The 17,651-nt window shown below is 30.6% G+C and overlaps 1 protein-coding gene across 1 annotated transcript; it reads right to left on the minus strand.

Moving 5' to 3' along the window:
- Nucleotides 1-9,810: 9,810 nt before the first annotated feature.
- On the minus strand, nt 9,811-11,776 carry LOC115718432 (uncharacterized). The gene has a single exon (XM_030647211.2). The coding sequence runs from the start codon at nt 10,946-10,948 to the stop codon at nt 10,010-10,012; it is 939 nt and encodes a 312-aa protein (XP_030503071.2). The 5' UTR covers nt 10,949-11,776; the 3' UTR covers nt 9,811-10,009.
- Nucleotides 11,777-17,651: the final 5,875 nt, after the last annotated feature.

Consider the following 17,651-nt stretch of genomic DNA (forward strand, 5'->3'; position numbering starts at 1 on the left):
CAAACACGACAATATGGATCTAAGAACAGGTTGTGTTCCATGAGTTTATGTTCTATTATAAATAAACAATATTATGTAAATTAAATAAAAAAATGCATTCTTGCTTGTTGGACACCACAACACGTGAAAACGTAATTACTTTATTATTGAAAAAGTAATTACACCAAGACTTGAACACTTTAACTTGACCACAATACACACCAAGCACTCACTCTTTATTTTATCACTAGACACCTTTACTACACACTTGTGTATAACTCACACTTTTGAAAGACTTTAGGGACACTTTAGAACACACTCTCACTCTTTTGAACACACTTTGAACACTCTTGTTGGATGCTCAAACTTGCATCTTAAGCACACACCTCACTTATATTTATAGGCTACAAAGGATGTATCTAAAGATTTCTAGATTTTTCTAATTTACTAGCTAATTAATTACTTCTTACTATTTTCTAAACAACTCTAGAATTATCTAATCTTAGTTCTAGTGATTCTAAGTTTTCTCTAAAACTTTCTAGAGTGTTCTTGATTTTTCTTACAAATTTCTTAGAACATTGTAAAACATTCTAACATATTCTAGATTTGATAATGATTTTTAACACTCCCCCTCATTATCAAATCTTTTTCTTTCATAGCTCCTAGTCACTTGGAGTTTTGGTATGCCTCTTCATATGACTCTGGTTCTCTGAACTTTTCTTCTTCAGCTACAGCCGCATTAGCATATTTTGGATTTGGCTTTCGCGCTCTTGTTGATTTCCGAAGTTCTGGTTGACTATCATCATCTCCTTCTCTTTGATGCACCCCTGTTTGCCAGGGATTCTGAGGTGCCTCATCCTCGCTGTTTTCTTCTTCATCTGTATCTTGTGTTATAGGTAACTCAACAATTTGCTCCCCCATTTTCTTCTGCAATTCATCTTCCATTTCTCTAGAATCTGGTAATGCTTCCTTTTGCGATGACCACCATGAGGATGCCTCATCGAAGACCACATTCCTTGATGTATAACACTTTCCAGTTGTAGGGTCGCAACATCTCCACCCTTTCCGTTGGCTGTCGTATCCCACAAAGATACATCGTATCGCCTTCTTGTCGAATTTGCTACGTAGGTGGCTTGGCACGAATACGTAGCACACACAACCAAATACTCGAAAGTGATTTACTGCAGGTTTACAACCCCACAGTTTTTCAAAGGGTGAAACGAACCCTAACTTAGCCTGGGGAAGCCTATTGATTACATGAGCGGCTGTCTTCATACCTTCAGCCCAAAATCTCCCTGGAACATTCTTTGCATGTAGCATGCTTCGACATGTTTCTGCAAGATGGCGATTCTTCCTCTCGGCTACTCCATTTTGTTGTGGCGTATTTGCACATGTGAATTGATGGCGTATGCGGCATTCTCGAAGATACTCAGAAAATTCATCTGAGGTATATTCGCCACCGTTGTCTGTTCGGAGGCATTGGATTTTCTTGCCGACTTCTCCTTCTACTATTTCTTTAAACTCTTTAAATTTTGAAAAAGTTTCGGATTTTTCTTTCATAAAGAAAACCCATACGTACCTTGAGAAGTCGTCGATGAATGTAACCATGTATCGCATACCGCTGATTGATGGTTGTTTGACTCGCCCAAACACGTCAGAATGGACCAGCTCCAATGGTGCTTTAGCTTTGAACTTTGAATCTTCATACGGTAATTGATGCGTCTTACCGTATTGGCGTGACATACGGTTTGCATTCGACCTCGAGTTGAGGAAGACCCTTCAGCATAGACTTCTTCATCATCATCTTGAGTTTATGATAACTGACATGTCCTAGCCTTGCATGCCACAAATCTGTTGTTTCATTCTTCCGAGTCTTGTCTACATAGGCAGACTCTGCTGACATTACATAGACAGACTCTAAGCGTCGTCCTTTCATCATCGGTGTTCCAGAGATTTCAAGATCTTTGTAGATTTTGACATCTTGAGGGCCAAATACAACATGGTGGCCTGTCGCCGTAAGTTGTGCCACTGATAGTAAGTTTTTCTTCATCCCAGGTACATGGTAGACATCCTGGAGTGAAACTTCTTTTGGGCTGAATCTCGGGATGATTGTTGTTTTACCGATGTGCGCGATCGGTAATCTTGAGTTGTTGGCTGTCACCACAACGCGACCACCTTTATATTCTGTCATATCTTGCGGCCTTCTCTTCATCTCCCCGTCATATGATTTTGAGCGACGAGTCGACTATCCAATCATTATTGTAGTCGATCTTTCCTGGAACAAAAGCTGTCAAAGCTAATTCTTCTTCCTCCACTGCGAATGATGCTTCTGCGTTCCATTCTTCATCGCTTGTCTTTTCTGCATTTGATGTGGCTGCATTGCCTTCTGCAGTTTTCTTCTTGAACCAACAATTTTTAGCCATGTGGCCATACTTGCCACAGTTGTAGCACTTTCCATCAAATTTATTGTTGTTCTTTGATTGACCACCCCGTTTGTCTTTATTCTGAGCTCCTCATGTTTGGGATCTCCCACGATGACTATCATTATCATCATGTTTTCTAGTATTTCTACTAGTATTTGGTCAGGGTCATCCTTTCTTATCTCTACTAAAGAGTGCTTCTTCGTCACTCTTTAATGAGACTCCAGAGACGTTTGCTTGCCAACGCTTCGTCAAATATAGCAAGTTTTCTAACTCAACAAGGTTGGGCTTCGCCAACCTTGTATTGCAAGAATAAAAGTTCTATATTCGGCCTTAATCCATGAATAATAATTCTTCTAATTCTAGCATCCGACATGCCACACCGAGTCTACGGAGATTTCGCGACAAAGAGATTTTACCTTGGTGAAGTATTGGTTGATCGTCATGTCGCGGCGCCCGATCGAGAAGCTCATTCTCCAGAAGCTGCAATCTTGTATCATTCTTCTTGGTGAACAACAATGCAAAAGTATCCCATGCTTCCTTCGGTGTCTTCGCCGGCCTGATGTGCTCCAACATCTCATCTTCGACTGTGGTCCGAATCGCAAACATGGCTTTGCCCGCTTTAATCTTCCATTTCTTTAAAGCGGATGCATCCTCTGGTTGTGTGACTTCATTGCCACCAACGATCTCCCATAAGTCTTGGCCTTGGAGATATGCCTCCATGTGCATCGACCACGTGTTGTAATTTTGGTTGTTAAGTTTCTTAATTCCGCCGACCACTTGAAGGTCACCCATCGTGCAAACTCTATAGTACCAAACCACACACGATCACTTTAAGAAACTCAACAAAGGACTCTTTCGGAACGAACTCGATCCGGCTCTGATACCAATTGTTGGACACCACAACACGTGAAAACGTAATTACTTTATTATTGAAAAAGTAATTACACCAAGACTTGAACACTTTAACTTGACCACAATACACACCAAGCACTCACTCTTTATTTTATCACTAGACACCTTTACTACACACTTGTGTATAACTCACACTTTTGAAAGACTTTAGGGACACTTTAGAACACACTCTCACTCTTTTGAACACACTTTGAACACTCTTGTTGGATGCTCAAACTTGCATCTTAAGCACACACCTCACTTATATTTATAGGCTACAAAGGATGTATCTAAAGATTTCTAGATTTTTCTAATTTACTAGCTAATTAATTACTTCTTACTATTTTCTAAACAACTCTAGAATTATCTAATCTTAGTTCTAGTGATTCTAAGTTTTCTCTAAAACTTTCTAGAGTGTTCTTGATTTTTCTTACAAATTTCTTAGAACATTGTAAAACATTCTAACATATTCTAGATTTGATAATGATTTTTAACATTGCTATGAAACATGTTTCGATTTAGTATGAAAAAATAAAAAGAGAGCCTTGCATTTATATAACATTTTAAGTAGGGGATTTAACTATTGTTTTTTGAGGTGGGAGTGGGACTAAAATTCTCAACTTTTCAAAATTAAAATAGGTGTTCATGTGTGTACTTAAAGCATAATATCTCATTAGTGTACTTATGATTATATTGAGTATATCCTAATTTTTATTTTAGTATAAATAAGCAATGGCCGAGCTAGATCGAAATTTAGCGAGGGGCCAATACATGTAAAATTATATAAAATTATTTTATTTTATTTTTTTAATTATTTTTTACATATAATTTTAAAAAAAATTAAAAATATTTGGGAGATGGGGCATGGCATCCTCCGGGCCCCCTAGCTCCGTCACTATAAATAGGGCTGGCCGAGAAAAAAAAATTGGGACTTTTATTATAAGAATAAATGATATTTTTTAAAAAATAAATGATATTTTTTTATTTATATCCCTAAGATGGATAAGCTCTAAGTGCAAGTCTAGCCCGCCTTAACTTAGAATCAGAATATAAATATAAAATTAAGATATTCACTCAATTTCTCAATATTAAAAAGAAAAAAAAAAAAGAAAGAAAGAGAGAGAGCTAGCTTAGTAGGATCAAAAGTATTGACTACCCAATACCTAGACTTATTATAGATCAATAAATGAGTACTCAAAAATGTTCTTTCCCTAAACACATTGGATCTGATGTTGGGAGTATATTTTTGTTTATTTTATGTTATTATTTATTTTCTATCATTAAATATTCTATCAAAGTTAATATTTAAGGGTTATATTTTTTAGGGTTATTAAATATAGACCTAGGGTTGTTTGTATAGACTTGCATTCATGGGAGAGATTTTACATGGCCAAGAAAAAAAAATCACAGATAGAACAAGAGAAATTTATTATAATGGGTCTTTGAAAGCAATCAAAAATTAGGTGGTCCCAAAGAGAAAATTTGGGGCATCCAATGAACAATATAATATATATTTATATATAGGTGAACTTGAACTAACTTCAAGGTTAGGCTATTATGCATATAAATATAGAAATGGAATACTACCTATTTCTTTTTTTCTTTTGAAAATTTCCTTTATAAAGTCATAAAATAATGAGGCAATTAATAATAAATTGACATCCAACTCTCTTTTTGAGAGATTGATTTTATGGTGTATATATATTATGGTAATTGCAACTTCAAAAGATGAGTGTGATGTGAGAATAGTAATAGTAACTTTTCATAAGCAATGGCTTTAATAAATTAAATCATGTGAGTGAGTGAGTGATAGTGAATCATTCTTTCTTATTTTCACTTGAAAAATGTACCATTCCAATTCCCAAGAGCTCAAAGTTAAAAGAAAAATTCCCTCCTAAGATAAATTATATATGGATACATATTTATAAAAACTTTTGTCTCCTTTGTCTTAAATCCTCTCCTTTTTTTATATGTTTTAATTTTATGAAAGTTAGTAGAACTTGTAACTATGTAGCCCATAATGTAGTTAAGTGGGCGTTTACCCACCAGATGTATGGATCTTTTCCGGTCTCCTCTTTCCCGAGAAACTTGTTTTGTAATGACCGGGAGGTCTAACTACTTTATCTTATTAATTGAATGATGACGCTGGTTTTCAAAAAAAAAAAAAAAAACCCTAAAGTATTCATGGTTACCACTTTATAAGTGAAAAAATAATAATAAATTGAATCTTTTATTTAAAAAAAATTATACAATATAGTATCATGAGTTTAATTTTTGATAATTTTTTGTTAATATAACACACTCATATACAGACATCTAACACGAATAAATATAGAAAATGTATCCAATTTTATCATAATAACTCTAAATTGAGATATTATTAATTTTTATTTTGACAAAAAAATCAATTCATGTATTATTTTGTACCATTTTAAAAAATACAGAGTTCAATTTATCATTTAATAAAATAGAGAATCCAATCAGTAATTTTTTCAAAATACAAAGTTCAAAATAATATTTTATCCTCAATATAATAAGGGACCAAAATCCTAGTTTCAAAACAAATATTTCTTTTAGAAAAAGGAACAATAATTTAAATTCTACATTAATGAATGTAAGTTTCACATAATACCCAAAGTAACATTTTAACAATCTCATTTTAAAAAATAAATAAAATAAATTGTTATGATTTATATTTGGGTGTGAAGTGAAAGTGGTTTGAGTTCATGAAAAGCATAAAGAATGATGAATACAACTACTAACCTCCCTTTTTTTTCACCCACTATCTCATACATATATACAGCCAGCCTTTTTGAGCTGGAAGTTACACAAAACTGTCACACTAAAAAAAATAAAAAGAAAAAAAAAAGTTTGCTCCTCATTCATACAACACAAAAGTTTCTTTTTTTTTTATGGACCATAAAATAAAATTAATAAAAAAAAAATAACCTCAAAAAGTAAATTGATAAATTAATCTTGACAAGAAAAAAATAAAATTTGTAGTATAAATTTTTATGTTTAACATTCTATTGTAATTAAATATCTAAGTTTAATTTTTGACGATAATAATACTCAAGGACGGACTTACTTGTACTCATGTGGGGGCTATAGCCCCCACTAACAAAAATATTACTTTTTAAGAAATTAAATGTAATATTTTTGATTTGATAATTATAGACCAAAATAATAGAAAAACCTCTCACAAAATTAAATAAATTTAGTAAAGTGATTATAATATAAGTCCCCACAAAGTAAAAATTCTAGGTCCGTCACTACCTAAGTTATAATTGATAAATTTCTATGCTAATGGTTATCCTCAAACTTCAGCAAATGAATGAAGCTATAATTGTACCCGAATAGAGGTGATTGTCTTCCTCTGATGTCTCCAAGCTGGCCATAATAGAATAAATAGGCGAAGCAGTCTATTCTCGCTTATCGATAGTTTCGACTGATCTCTTTATTGTATTCTCTTATATATATATTAACTCCGGGGAGGTAGAGACTTATATTTTGACTCATTATTAGGTTACACATTCCCATTTATCGATTTTAAGGTTAGGGTGATACGTTGGTTAAGTGTTAAGTAAATTGTCACATGGTAGTCCTTGATTAGTCTAGGTTATTAAAATTTTATTTTATTTAAAAATTAATTTAAATATACCAATAACAAAATGATAAGTGGATAATAATTTGACATTAACGGCCAAATACTTACGAATTTTTTAGAAAAATAATTTAAGTATTATTACAATTAAAAATTAAACTTAAATATTTACACAGTAAAATACTAAAAAAAATTGTACAATAGTGCTTCTTTTTCTTTTCTTTTTTTCTTTTAACAAAACAATGGTGCTTGGTTTGGTTGCATGCTTCTATGAAATAATGATTGGGTTTTTCTTTTCTTTTTTTGGTTGTGGGCCAATTTTCAAGTGTTGGGGGGACCATATAAGAATGTGATGTGCTCTAAGATGATTTCAAGAATGGGATTTTAACTCTACTTCTTTTATGCCTTTTGTGTTTTTATTTTGGGGGGTCTTTTTCAAACTTATGGCTATGCTTTAAACCATTTGAATTTATCAACCTACTAATGTTATTTTGTTTTTTTTTTTTAAAAAAATGTTCATATGGTACTAATTTCATATCATCTCATCCTTTTCGGGTCTAAAAGTAATCTCGAGTATCATCGAAGGACAATTAAAACATATCGAGTTTTCTCTTTACGAAAAATCCTTAAACTCGTCATGTTATGTTAAACCAAATAGTTTCATTTTCATTTTAGAAAGGAACTAAAAGTGAGTAATTTATGGTACCCTAAGTTTTAAATTCAAATTTAATTACTTAATTACATATAAATGACTATAGATTTACCTAATGAACATTATTAAGAACATAAAAATATACCTTAAGAAAAATATACCCCTTTTATTATAATGTATAGAAAGATAATTGTAGAGGTGATTTTGCATATAGAAAACAAATGAAATCTAAAGATATTATATCCAAAGAATAGAGACTATAGAAGAAAATTCAAAAAGTGACAAAAAAACATAAAATAATATCAATTTTGGAATTTCTTTGCTTGAAGATTTTGGTGGGTTTCCAAATTAAGTGAAGCCTGACAATGTTCAGTATTGTTTTGGCCACTATTTATTAATTTTTAATAAGAATAAAAAAAATTAAAAACATATTTGATTTTGCATGATATGATCTATTAATTCAAATAGACTAACACATTCACAAATCACATGACAACTCAATGCACAACTAGGGAAAAACATTAAAACATTAATATATAGGACCAAATATGCATTAATAACCTTTTTAAAAAACTAAACACAAAAAAAAATATATATATATTTACAATTTTACTGTATTTTTTTTTATATTTTTATAATATTTTATAAAGACACAACAAAAAATTAAAATATAATAAAAAATAGTATACAAATAACAAAATTTTTTATTATTTTTGTGTTTTTTTTAGAAATCATCCAAAAAAAATGAAAAAAAAAAAGTAAGTTCACAAATGAAGATTTGGAGAAAAGAAGAGAAATCTTGTCATTTTGTATCTTAGCTATACAAAAACAAAAAAAAAAAGCTTAAACATATGAATGAAGAAAATTGAGTACTTAACATTTATAAATAATAAATAATAAAAAGGTTAAGAAAACAACAAAAGAAAATAAAACACAAATTAGTGGTCAAATTGCAGTGATTATAACATTAGATTCTTAGCTCTCTTTTTTATGTCCCTTCATCCCCAAAAGCAATCTCTAACCCTTTTTCTTTCCCTTTCACTTTTTCTTCTTTATTTATTTTTTAAAAATATATATATCATTCAAAAAAAAATATATATATTATTTAAATTTTTTAATTTCAAAAATCACAAATTAAACCAAATCTTCATCGATATCTCACAAAATTCAGTGGAAAAAAAAAAAGAAAAAAGAATAAAACTTTTCTTTAATTCATCAGAACTTTATGAATAATCATGCAAAAAAAACCCCATAGTTAAATTTAATCATTAAACTTATAAGAATTATATATCTCTTTTCCAAAATATGATAGAAAAATATTAAAATTAGTTTCCTATTTTTTTTTTCCATGCCAAAATCAACTCCCAAAAAATAAAAAGGCTTTTCTTTAATTCATAAGAACTTTATGAATAAATTAACCATGCATAAACTCGTGGCGTTTGGTTGGAGGTAATGAAATGGAATGGAATGGAAATGAAATAATTTTCATTCCATTCCTTTGTTTGGTTGCATTTTAAAGTATTGGAATGGCATTCCAATGGAATGCTCTTTCCACCATTTTGGTGGAATGGCTATTCCATTTTAAAAAGGAAGGAATGACCATTCCAATGTAACAAGAAAAAAAATTTAATTATTTTTTTATCAATTATTTTTATGCATTTTAAATTTTATTCCATTCCATTCCTATTCCTATTCCTATTCCCATTCCCATTCCCATTCCCATTCCCATTCCCATTCCCATTCCCATTCCTATTCCTATTCCTATTCCTATTCCTATTCCTATTCCTATTCCTATTCCTATTCCTATTCCTATTCCTATTCCTATTCCTATTCCTATTCCTATTCCTATTCCTATTCCTATTCCTATATTTTCATTCCTCCCAACCAAACGTTAATCTTTAACAAAAATAAATCTTCTACAAAATTACAAAGCTTCTTCTAAGAATAATATTTCTCTTTTCCAAAACAAGATAGAAATATATTATAATTACTAACCTATTCAAAATCAAACATCCCCAAAATTAAATAAAAAAAAATGCTTTTCATTAATTCATAAGAACTTTATGCATAAAAAAATTAATCATAAATCTCTTAATTAAATTTATTAATTAACAAAAACAAATCTTCTTCTAAGAATTATATTTCTCTTTTCCAAAACAAGATAGAAAAATATTAAAATTACTATCCTAATCAAAATCAAACCTCCCCTTCTATAATTCATAAGAACTTTATGAATAATTAACCATGCATAAAAAAAAAAAAATCATAAAACTCTAAGTTAAATTTAATCATTAACAAAAACAAATCTTCTACAAAATTACAAAGCTTCTTCTAAGAATTATATTTCTCTTTTCCAAAATAAGATAGAAAAATATTAAAATTAGTATTCTATTTTCCCTTCCAACAAGAATCAAACCCCATTAAAAAAAAATCAAAATAATTAAAATAAAAAAAAAATGATTAAGAAGTCTTACTCTTACATGCATAGATCAAAAGAGAAAACTCAAGCTTTTCTTGAAGATCTTTATTCTGAGTAGCCATTAATTTCTCTTCTAACCAAAGCCTTGAATCCAAACCACTTCTTGTTCTAAACATAAACACAGCAAATCCAGATGATGATGAAGAATTGAAGAACCAATCATGAACATCCCAAAGCAAATCAACCAATAACCCATCAACAAAAATGGTTTGATTCCCTCTAAAATTCCATTGAAGTCTCTTAACTCTAATCACAACTTTCTTATCAATACTCACCACAAGAACAGGGTGTTCTCCACTACACTTGATTAAAACCTCATGAGAAACCCCTGTTTCAGAAAACTGAGCTTTTGTAGAGTAAAGAGTGTTACCAGAGCAATGTTCATGGCGTGAGATTAGAGATGTTTTGGCCATTTGGGTTTTGTTTTTGAGCTTTTTGGAAACAAAATCTTCACCCAAATCGCCTAAAATGAGTCCGATTTCTGAATCGAATGTTGCCACTATATAAAACCCTTCAATGGGTTCTGGTCCGTTTTCGAATTTGGAGTTGGAAAGATCCCAATAAAGTTCGATTTTTGAGCCATGGGAATCGAAGATTTTGCTACCCTTTTTCTTGCGAAACAAACGAGAGTTTATGTTGAGTTTCATTGTGGCTAATGGGTCTTCACCGAATGATACTGTTAAGCCTTGTACTGAGTTGTTTCGACACCATGTGGTTTTTACAATGATGTGTTTTTTTGGGGGGTTTGAGAGAATCACTCTGTGGATTGAAACGACGGCGTTTTGAATGGAGGGAATTGAAGAAGCTGGTGTTGTTGTTATACATGTTGATGCTGTTGAGTAGTTTGAACATGATGATGATGATAATGGGTTTGATACAGTCACTGAGTTTTCGCTGAAACATGATACAATGTCTCTCATTTTGAGTTTTGGGATCGAAAGGAAGGGTTTTGTGATGTGGGGTTTGTTTGTTTTTGGATTTTGAGTTTTGGGTTAAGGGAGATTTGTGATTTGGACATGAAATTTATTAGAGAAGATGAGAGGTTTAAAAATCTCTTCTTTTCCCTTTTTGAGACTAAAATGAAGGGTTTTGAGAAGTTTGTTTTTGGATTTTGGATTTTGGGTAATGATATATTTGAGATTTGGACATGAATTTTGAGAGATTATGAGCTTTAAAAATCTCTTCTTTCTCTGTTTTCTTTTCCCTTTTTGAGACTAAAATGAAGGATTTTGAGAAGTGGGTTTTGTTTGTTTTTGGATTTTGGCTTTTGGGCAAATGAGAAATTTGAGATTTGGACATGAAATTTTCAGAGAAGATGAGAGAGGTTTAAAATTCTCTTCTTTCAATCTCTCTCTCACTCACTCTGTTTTCTTTTTTCTTTTTGAGACTAAAATGAAAGATTTGGAGAAGTGGGTTTTGTTTGTTTTTGGATTATGGATTTTGGGCAATGAGAAATTTGAGGTTTGGACATGAATTTTGAGAGAAGATGAAGTTTAAAAATCTCTTTTTTGAGACCAAAAGCAAGTATTTTCAGAGATGGGGTTTTTGTGTTTTGGCTTTTGGAGAAAGAAAAATTAAAACTTGGACATAAATTGAATGAGAGAGATTTGGTTTAATTTGATTAAGGAAAAGAAAATTTCAAGTTTCTGACATGCCCATATGAGATTTTAATAGAGGGATTCTCTCTATTAAAAATGGAGTATATAGAAAAGGAAAATAGATTTGAAACCTTCTTCAAGTTAGGCTACCTTTTTTTTTGTGTGACAGTTCATATAAGACATTTAAAAATAATTAATTAAATAAATAAATTAAAGAAGGTGGTTTTGGTCTTTTGAGACTTGGTCAGTCTAGAAAAACACCATTACTACTATTAGTGATATAATTGATGATAATGGGGGGTTTTTCAATTGTTATGTTTAATTAGTTTGATTAATTTATGTAACTGAAAATTTGGAATTTATTACAAAATATTTAATAAATTCAATTCAATTGAATGGAATGGAATAGTTTTTGTCAGTGAATCTAAGACAGAAAAATGGTAACTTAAAAATAGTCAAATTTTGGCTTTTTGAAATTTGAGAATGATGTCATGAATTAAAATTGGAATATTTAAATTGATGTTATTTGTAATCAAAATTGGAATATTATTCTGAAAAGAAAAAAAATATATTAAAATATTAATGGCGTAATTAAGTAGTAATAGTAATATAATAATTGCTATACATACATAGAATAGAAAAAGAATATAAATATTAATGGTATAATTAAGATATAATAAATAACAATAACTAATTTAGCTCATTCTATTTTAGTTAACTTATGCTTTTTTAATGTTTTATATAAAGTTACGAAATAAGTCTTAATACTATTTTTTGGTGAAATATTTTTATGAACGTTACATAATTACATTTGCTAATATCTTTGATATAATCTTTTCGAATAAATATCTCTAATATAATTAAAATTAATTTATCAAATTTTATTATGTTGTCGTGTTAATTTCCAAAAATAAATTATGATCAATAAGTTTAATTGTATTTAGGATATTAAAGTACACAAAGTTATTACCAAAAAGAGAGTGGAGGATTTATTTTAAAGTTTCTTAAAATAAAATTATTAAAATTGGTGGTTATTATTTGTTTTAAAGAGAAAAGATTGTTCAAAAAAAGGAAAATAAAAAACATGGGGTCTCAATAAATTACATCAAGAAAATATATTATTTCTATTTTTATGAATTAAAAGTGTTTAGAAAATACTATACAAGTGAAGTTTTCATTCCATAACTTTATTATTCTTTGGAGCAAAAATAAATAAGTTAAGTAATATGTAGAATTTTGTTTGAAAATTTATGAGAAAACATAAATAATATTTGGTACAATATTTATTAGATTAGACAAACAGAAGTAATGATATGTGCACAAATAATTCATATACAAACTTAACACATATTTATATAACAAGTAATTTTAACCCGATTATTTTTATTTGGGATAGATCCCATCTATCAAAAGTAATGATATATCATTTTTGATACAAAGAGTATGGAACAATATTTTAGTAGAGTTATTTATATAATCTGTAATATGTGGTTTCAAACTCTAACTAATTTGAATTAAATTATTTGAGACTGAACTAAATGAATTATGCTTTTCGGGAAGCGAATGTAGTTATTCATGTATTAGTCAATTATACTTTGACAAATAAAGTTAGTGCTATGTGGATTGGGCTTTCTCCCCCTTGTGCTTGTCACGAGATTGAACGTGACTTGCCATTTTCTTGTAATCGTTTAATTGTTTAATGAATTGTCTGTTCCTCAAAAAAAAAAAAAAAAACTAAATGAATTCAGTGTAAATAGTTTGGTCAATTCGGACAATTTATAATCTTTTGGATTAAAACTAATAATATTAATCATTATAATTTAAAATTTATTATTGGTGGTCAATATTAACAATCTTTCTAGATTGCTATTTTTTACAGATAATTTAAAAAAAACATAAAAATAACTAAAAAAAATATAAAAATATAATTGTATATAATTTTAAATATTTTTATGATTTTTAAGATTTTATTTACATAAAATACAGTCTTTTAATGTATTTTTATATGGTACTCTTATATTTTTTTTAATTTTTTGTTATTTATACCTTATTTTTTATGTAATTTTTTTGTGTCTTTAAAAAATACCATAAAAATATAAAACAAAAAAAAAAACTTTAAACGTACAAGTGTAAATTTTTATCAAAAATAATTTATGTAATTTTTTCTATTTTTTATTATTTGTTATAGGGAAATTTGAATTTTCATACTTACAATACCTTAAAATTTTATCCCTAAATGCATAGTTATAAAAATTGGTCATATATGACCACATTACTAATTTCTCAAAAATACCCCTTACATTTAAAATTCCTAATCTCATCAGCCTCTCTCTTCCTCTCTCTCAACTCACTCTCACTGTAAATTCTCCTCGTTTGATATCCGACTTCAAATAATTCAACCACCTCAGTCTACAAAAAATCATACTCAATATATATATATATATGCACATATATAGGTATACAAGTAATAATAATAATAATAATAATAATAATAATAATAATAAGTATATATACTAGCTCTAATCTAAACAGCCTCTCTCTTCCTTTCTCTCAACTCACTCTCGCTCAACCCACCCGATCCCAACCCCAACCCCAGCTGACGGCGACGGCGAACCTAATCGACCCACGGTGACGGACCCAGTCGACCCACGGTGACCGACCCAATCGACGGCGCAGAGCTTTTCGGCCCTATCGGTCCAATCGGACCTCTACGAATCGAACCATCGAACCCATGCAACTTGACCATCGGACCCAATCCGTCGGACCCATCGGACCCAATCCGTCGGACCATCGGATCCATGCAACATCACCGTCGGACCCATCGGACCCATGCATCGGGACCATCGGACCCAACCCGTCGGACCCCATCGGACCCTCTTCTTCCCCAATGGTTTCTCAGATACATACGATCTTCTTCATCATCATATACCCATAGGCGTATTCATTTCTTTTTTCTTTTGTCCTTTGCTCAATAGATTTCAGATCGAGAAAAGCATGCAAATATATAGGACTAAGCTAATTTATTATTAGCTTCAGTATATATATATATATATATATATATTTATATATATTATAATACTGTATTATTATTAGTTAATATATAATAAATACATTATGCCGCAGAGCAATATTAATATGGTGACAGTATTAGTAACGGACCAAAGGGAGGGCGGTTCCTCTGGTGGGAGAGTGGTCAGGAAAGGCGCATGGACTAGAGAAGAAGATGATCTTCTTAGAGACTGCGTAAACAAGTATGGTGAAGGCAAATGGCATCTTGTTCCACTTAGAGCTGGTATATATATATACTTATTATTATTATTATTATTATTATTATTATTATTATTATTATTATACCTATATATGTGCATATATATATATATTGAGTATGATTTTTTTTGAAATTATTGTGCAGGATTGAATATGTAGGAAAAGTTGTAGACTGAGGTGGTTGAATTATTGGAAGCCCGATATCAAACGAGGAGAATTTACAGCGAGAGTGAGTTGAGAGAGAGGAAGAGAGAGGCTGCTGATGAGATTAGGAATTTTAAATGTGAGGGGTATTTTTAAAAAATTAGTAATGTGGTCATATATGACCAATTTTAATAACTATGTATTTAAGAATATAATTTTAAAGTATTATAAGTATGGAAATTCAAATTTTCCTTTGTTATATTTTTTTTTTGTATGTATATAACAATCTAGAGATTGTTATTTTTGGTAGTATAGTAGTGGATACGTGATGGCATGAATTTTGCACACTTTAACATTTATATTTATTTATTTATATATAATTTTTGTATTTATAAAATTAAAAATATATATAAAAATCAAATTGGCAATTGAGAATGATTATATGAGAGAGAGAGAGAGAGAGAGAGTTGACCCCACAAAATTTTCAGTCAGTAGACCCACTAACTACTATGATTAAAATCAAGGCCATTATTAATTAGTGAATATTCAAAATTATTTATTTATTTATTTATTTGAAATGAAAAATTATTTATTTATTCATTCATTTATTTTAAGTCTTTTATTTTCTGTTCCTTTGTTATGAACTCTTAATTCAAAAAACATAAGCATCGTTATAATACCAATAATAAAGATATGTATGACTATTTTTTTTTTATTTTAAAAAATGGTGTATATATATAGTTCTACATATCTTTTTCTGTGATTAAGATTGGTGGGTTTGAATTTTAGATTTTAATATTGACTTATTGTAATGCTTAGTAATAAACCAGGCTAAATAATCCTCACCTATCTCTTAATTTTTAAATAATTCTTCACTTTTTCCTTTATTAAAGAAAATATTATAATATTAATATTTGTTTTTTTCAATGATACATATATTTGTAGAATATTTAAAAAAAAAATAGAAATGATGAGAATTATTTTAATTTTACTATTACATGAATTTAATTTAATAAATAATTGAAAATGTGAAGATTGTGAACAAAGGAAAAAAAAATGAATCTCTTGTATTGATACAGAAAAAGATTACAGAGTTTATATACACAAACTTTAACAACCAACAACCAAGCTAACTAACATACGGTTATAACAAGAAAAATCAGTTAACTAACTATTTTAACTGACAAAAATAACTCTTAACAGCTCCCCTCAAACTAAGTGTAAGTTGGGCTCAACACACTTAGTTTGTTTCGAGGAATGGCAAATTGATTACTGGACAGGGGCTTAGTGAGGCAGTCTGCTATTTGGTTGTTAGCAGGGACATGTTGGACCAAAAGTTCTTTGTTGATCATGTTATATCTGACAAAGTACATATCTATTTCAATATGTTCCGTACGAGCATGAAGAATGGGATTAGCAACCAACATGTCTGAGCAGAGATTGTCACACCAGACATGAGGAATAGCAGGTTGCGGAAACTGTATTTCCGTGAGAAGAGACTAAATCCGGGTGAGTTCAGAAACTACAGCTGCTATGCTTCGAAAGTCAGCTTCAGTGGATGATTTGGAGATTGTAGGCTACTTCTTGGATTGCCATGAGATAGATACTACTTTTGGGAGAGAAAAACACCAATGGTGTGCTGCTAAACATGTATTTCCAAGAAATAATGGAGTTGTCCTAGATCTTTGAGAGCAAAAGAGTTGTTGAGAGAAGAAGCCAGAGATGATACTTCATTGTTGTTGCTGCCTGTGATGTGATTAGTATGTCATTGACGTAAATGAGTACATAGATGTAGCCATGAGAATTGACTCTAATGAACAGAGAGGAGTTAGTTTTGGCAAAGGAAAACCCAAGATGTATTGAGACAGCGGAGAGTTTTTCAAACCATGCCCTTAGTGCTTGTTTAGGGCCATAAATGACTTTTTTTCAATTTGTAAACTTTGTCTGTGTGCTCAGGATTAACAAAATATGTAAATTTCTTCATGTCCCCATTTAGGAAAGCATTGTTAACATTCAATTATCTCACAGTCCATCCATTTGTGAGAGCAATGGTGAGACAACTCTAATAGTTACAGGCTTGATAACAGGACTGAATGTTTCATTAAAATCAAATCCAGCCTGTTAATGATACCCATTAGCTACCAACCTTGCTTTGAATATGGAAACAAAACCATATGTGTTTTCTTTCACCCTGTAGACCCATTTACAATCAATTGGTGTTCTTCCAGGAGGTAAGTAAACAAGAATTCAAGTTTTGTTTTTTTAGGGCTGTATTTTCATCTTGCATAGTAGCAAGCCATTTTGGATCTAACATGGCTGCTTTGACAGTGATAGGATGCAAGGAAGACATAAGAACTTTTGGTTTTTTGATGCCAGCTTTTGATCTTGAACACATAAAGTGATTGTTGGCAGTGGTATGGGTGTAAGTAGGGTTGTTTGGTTCCTTGTTAACAGATGTAGTGGTAATGGTGGGTGAGATGGGGGAAGGAGGGTTAATTGTGTTGTTAACAGGGATGGTGGTGGAGGGAAGAACAATGTTTAGGGCAATGGAAGATAGTGCTTCTGTATTAGGCATGGACACTGCAACATTGGTGAGAGGGGATACAACAGCCTG

This window comes from Cannabis sativa, chromosome 2 (genome assembly GCF_029168945.1).
Source record: "Cannabis sativa cultivar Pink pepper isolate KNU-18-1 chromosome 2, ASM2916894v1, whole genome shotgun sequence".
NCBI classification, from domain to species: domain Eukaryota; kingdom Viridiplantae; phylum Streptophyta; class Magnoliopsida; order Rosales; family Cannabaceae; genus Cannabis; species Cannabis sativa.

What these genes read in the sequence shown, in the direction of transcription:
- LOC115718432 (XM_030647211.2), bottom strand. Translation starts at nt 10,948, where the DNA reads ATGAGAGACATTGTATCATGTTTCAGCGAAAACTCAGTGACTGTATCA.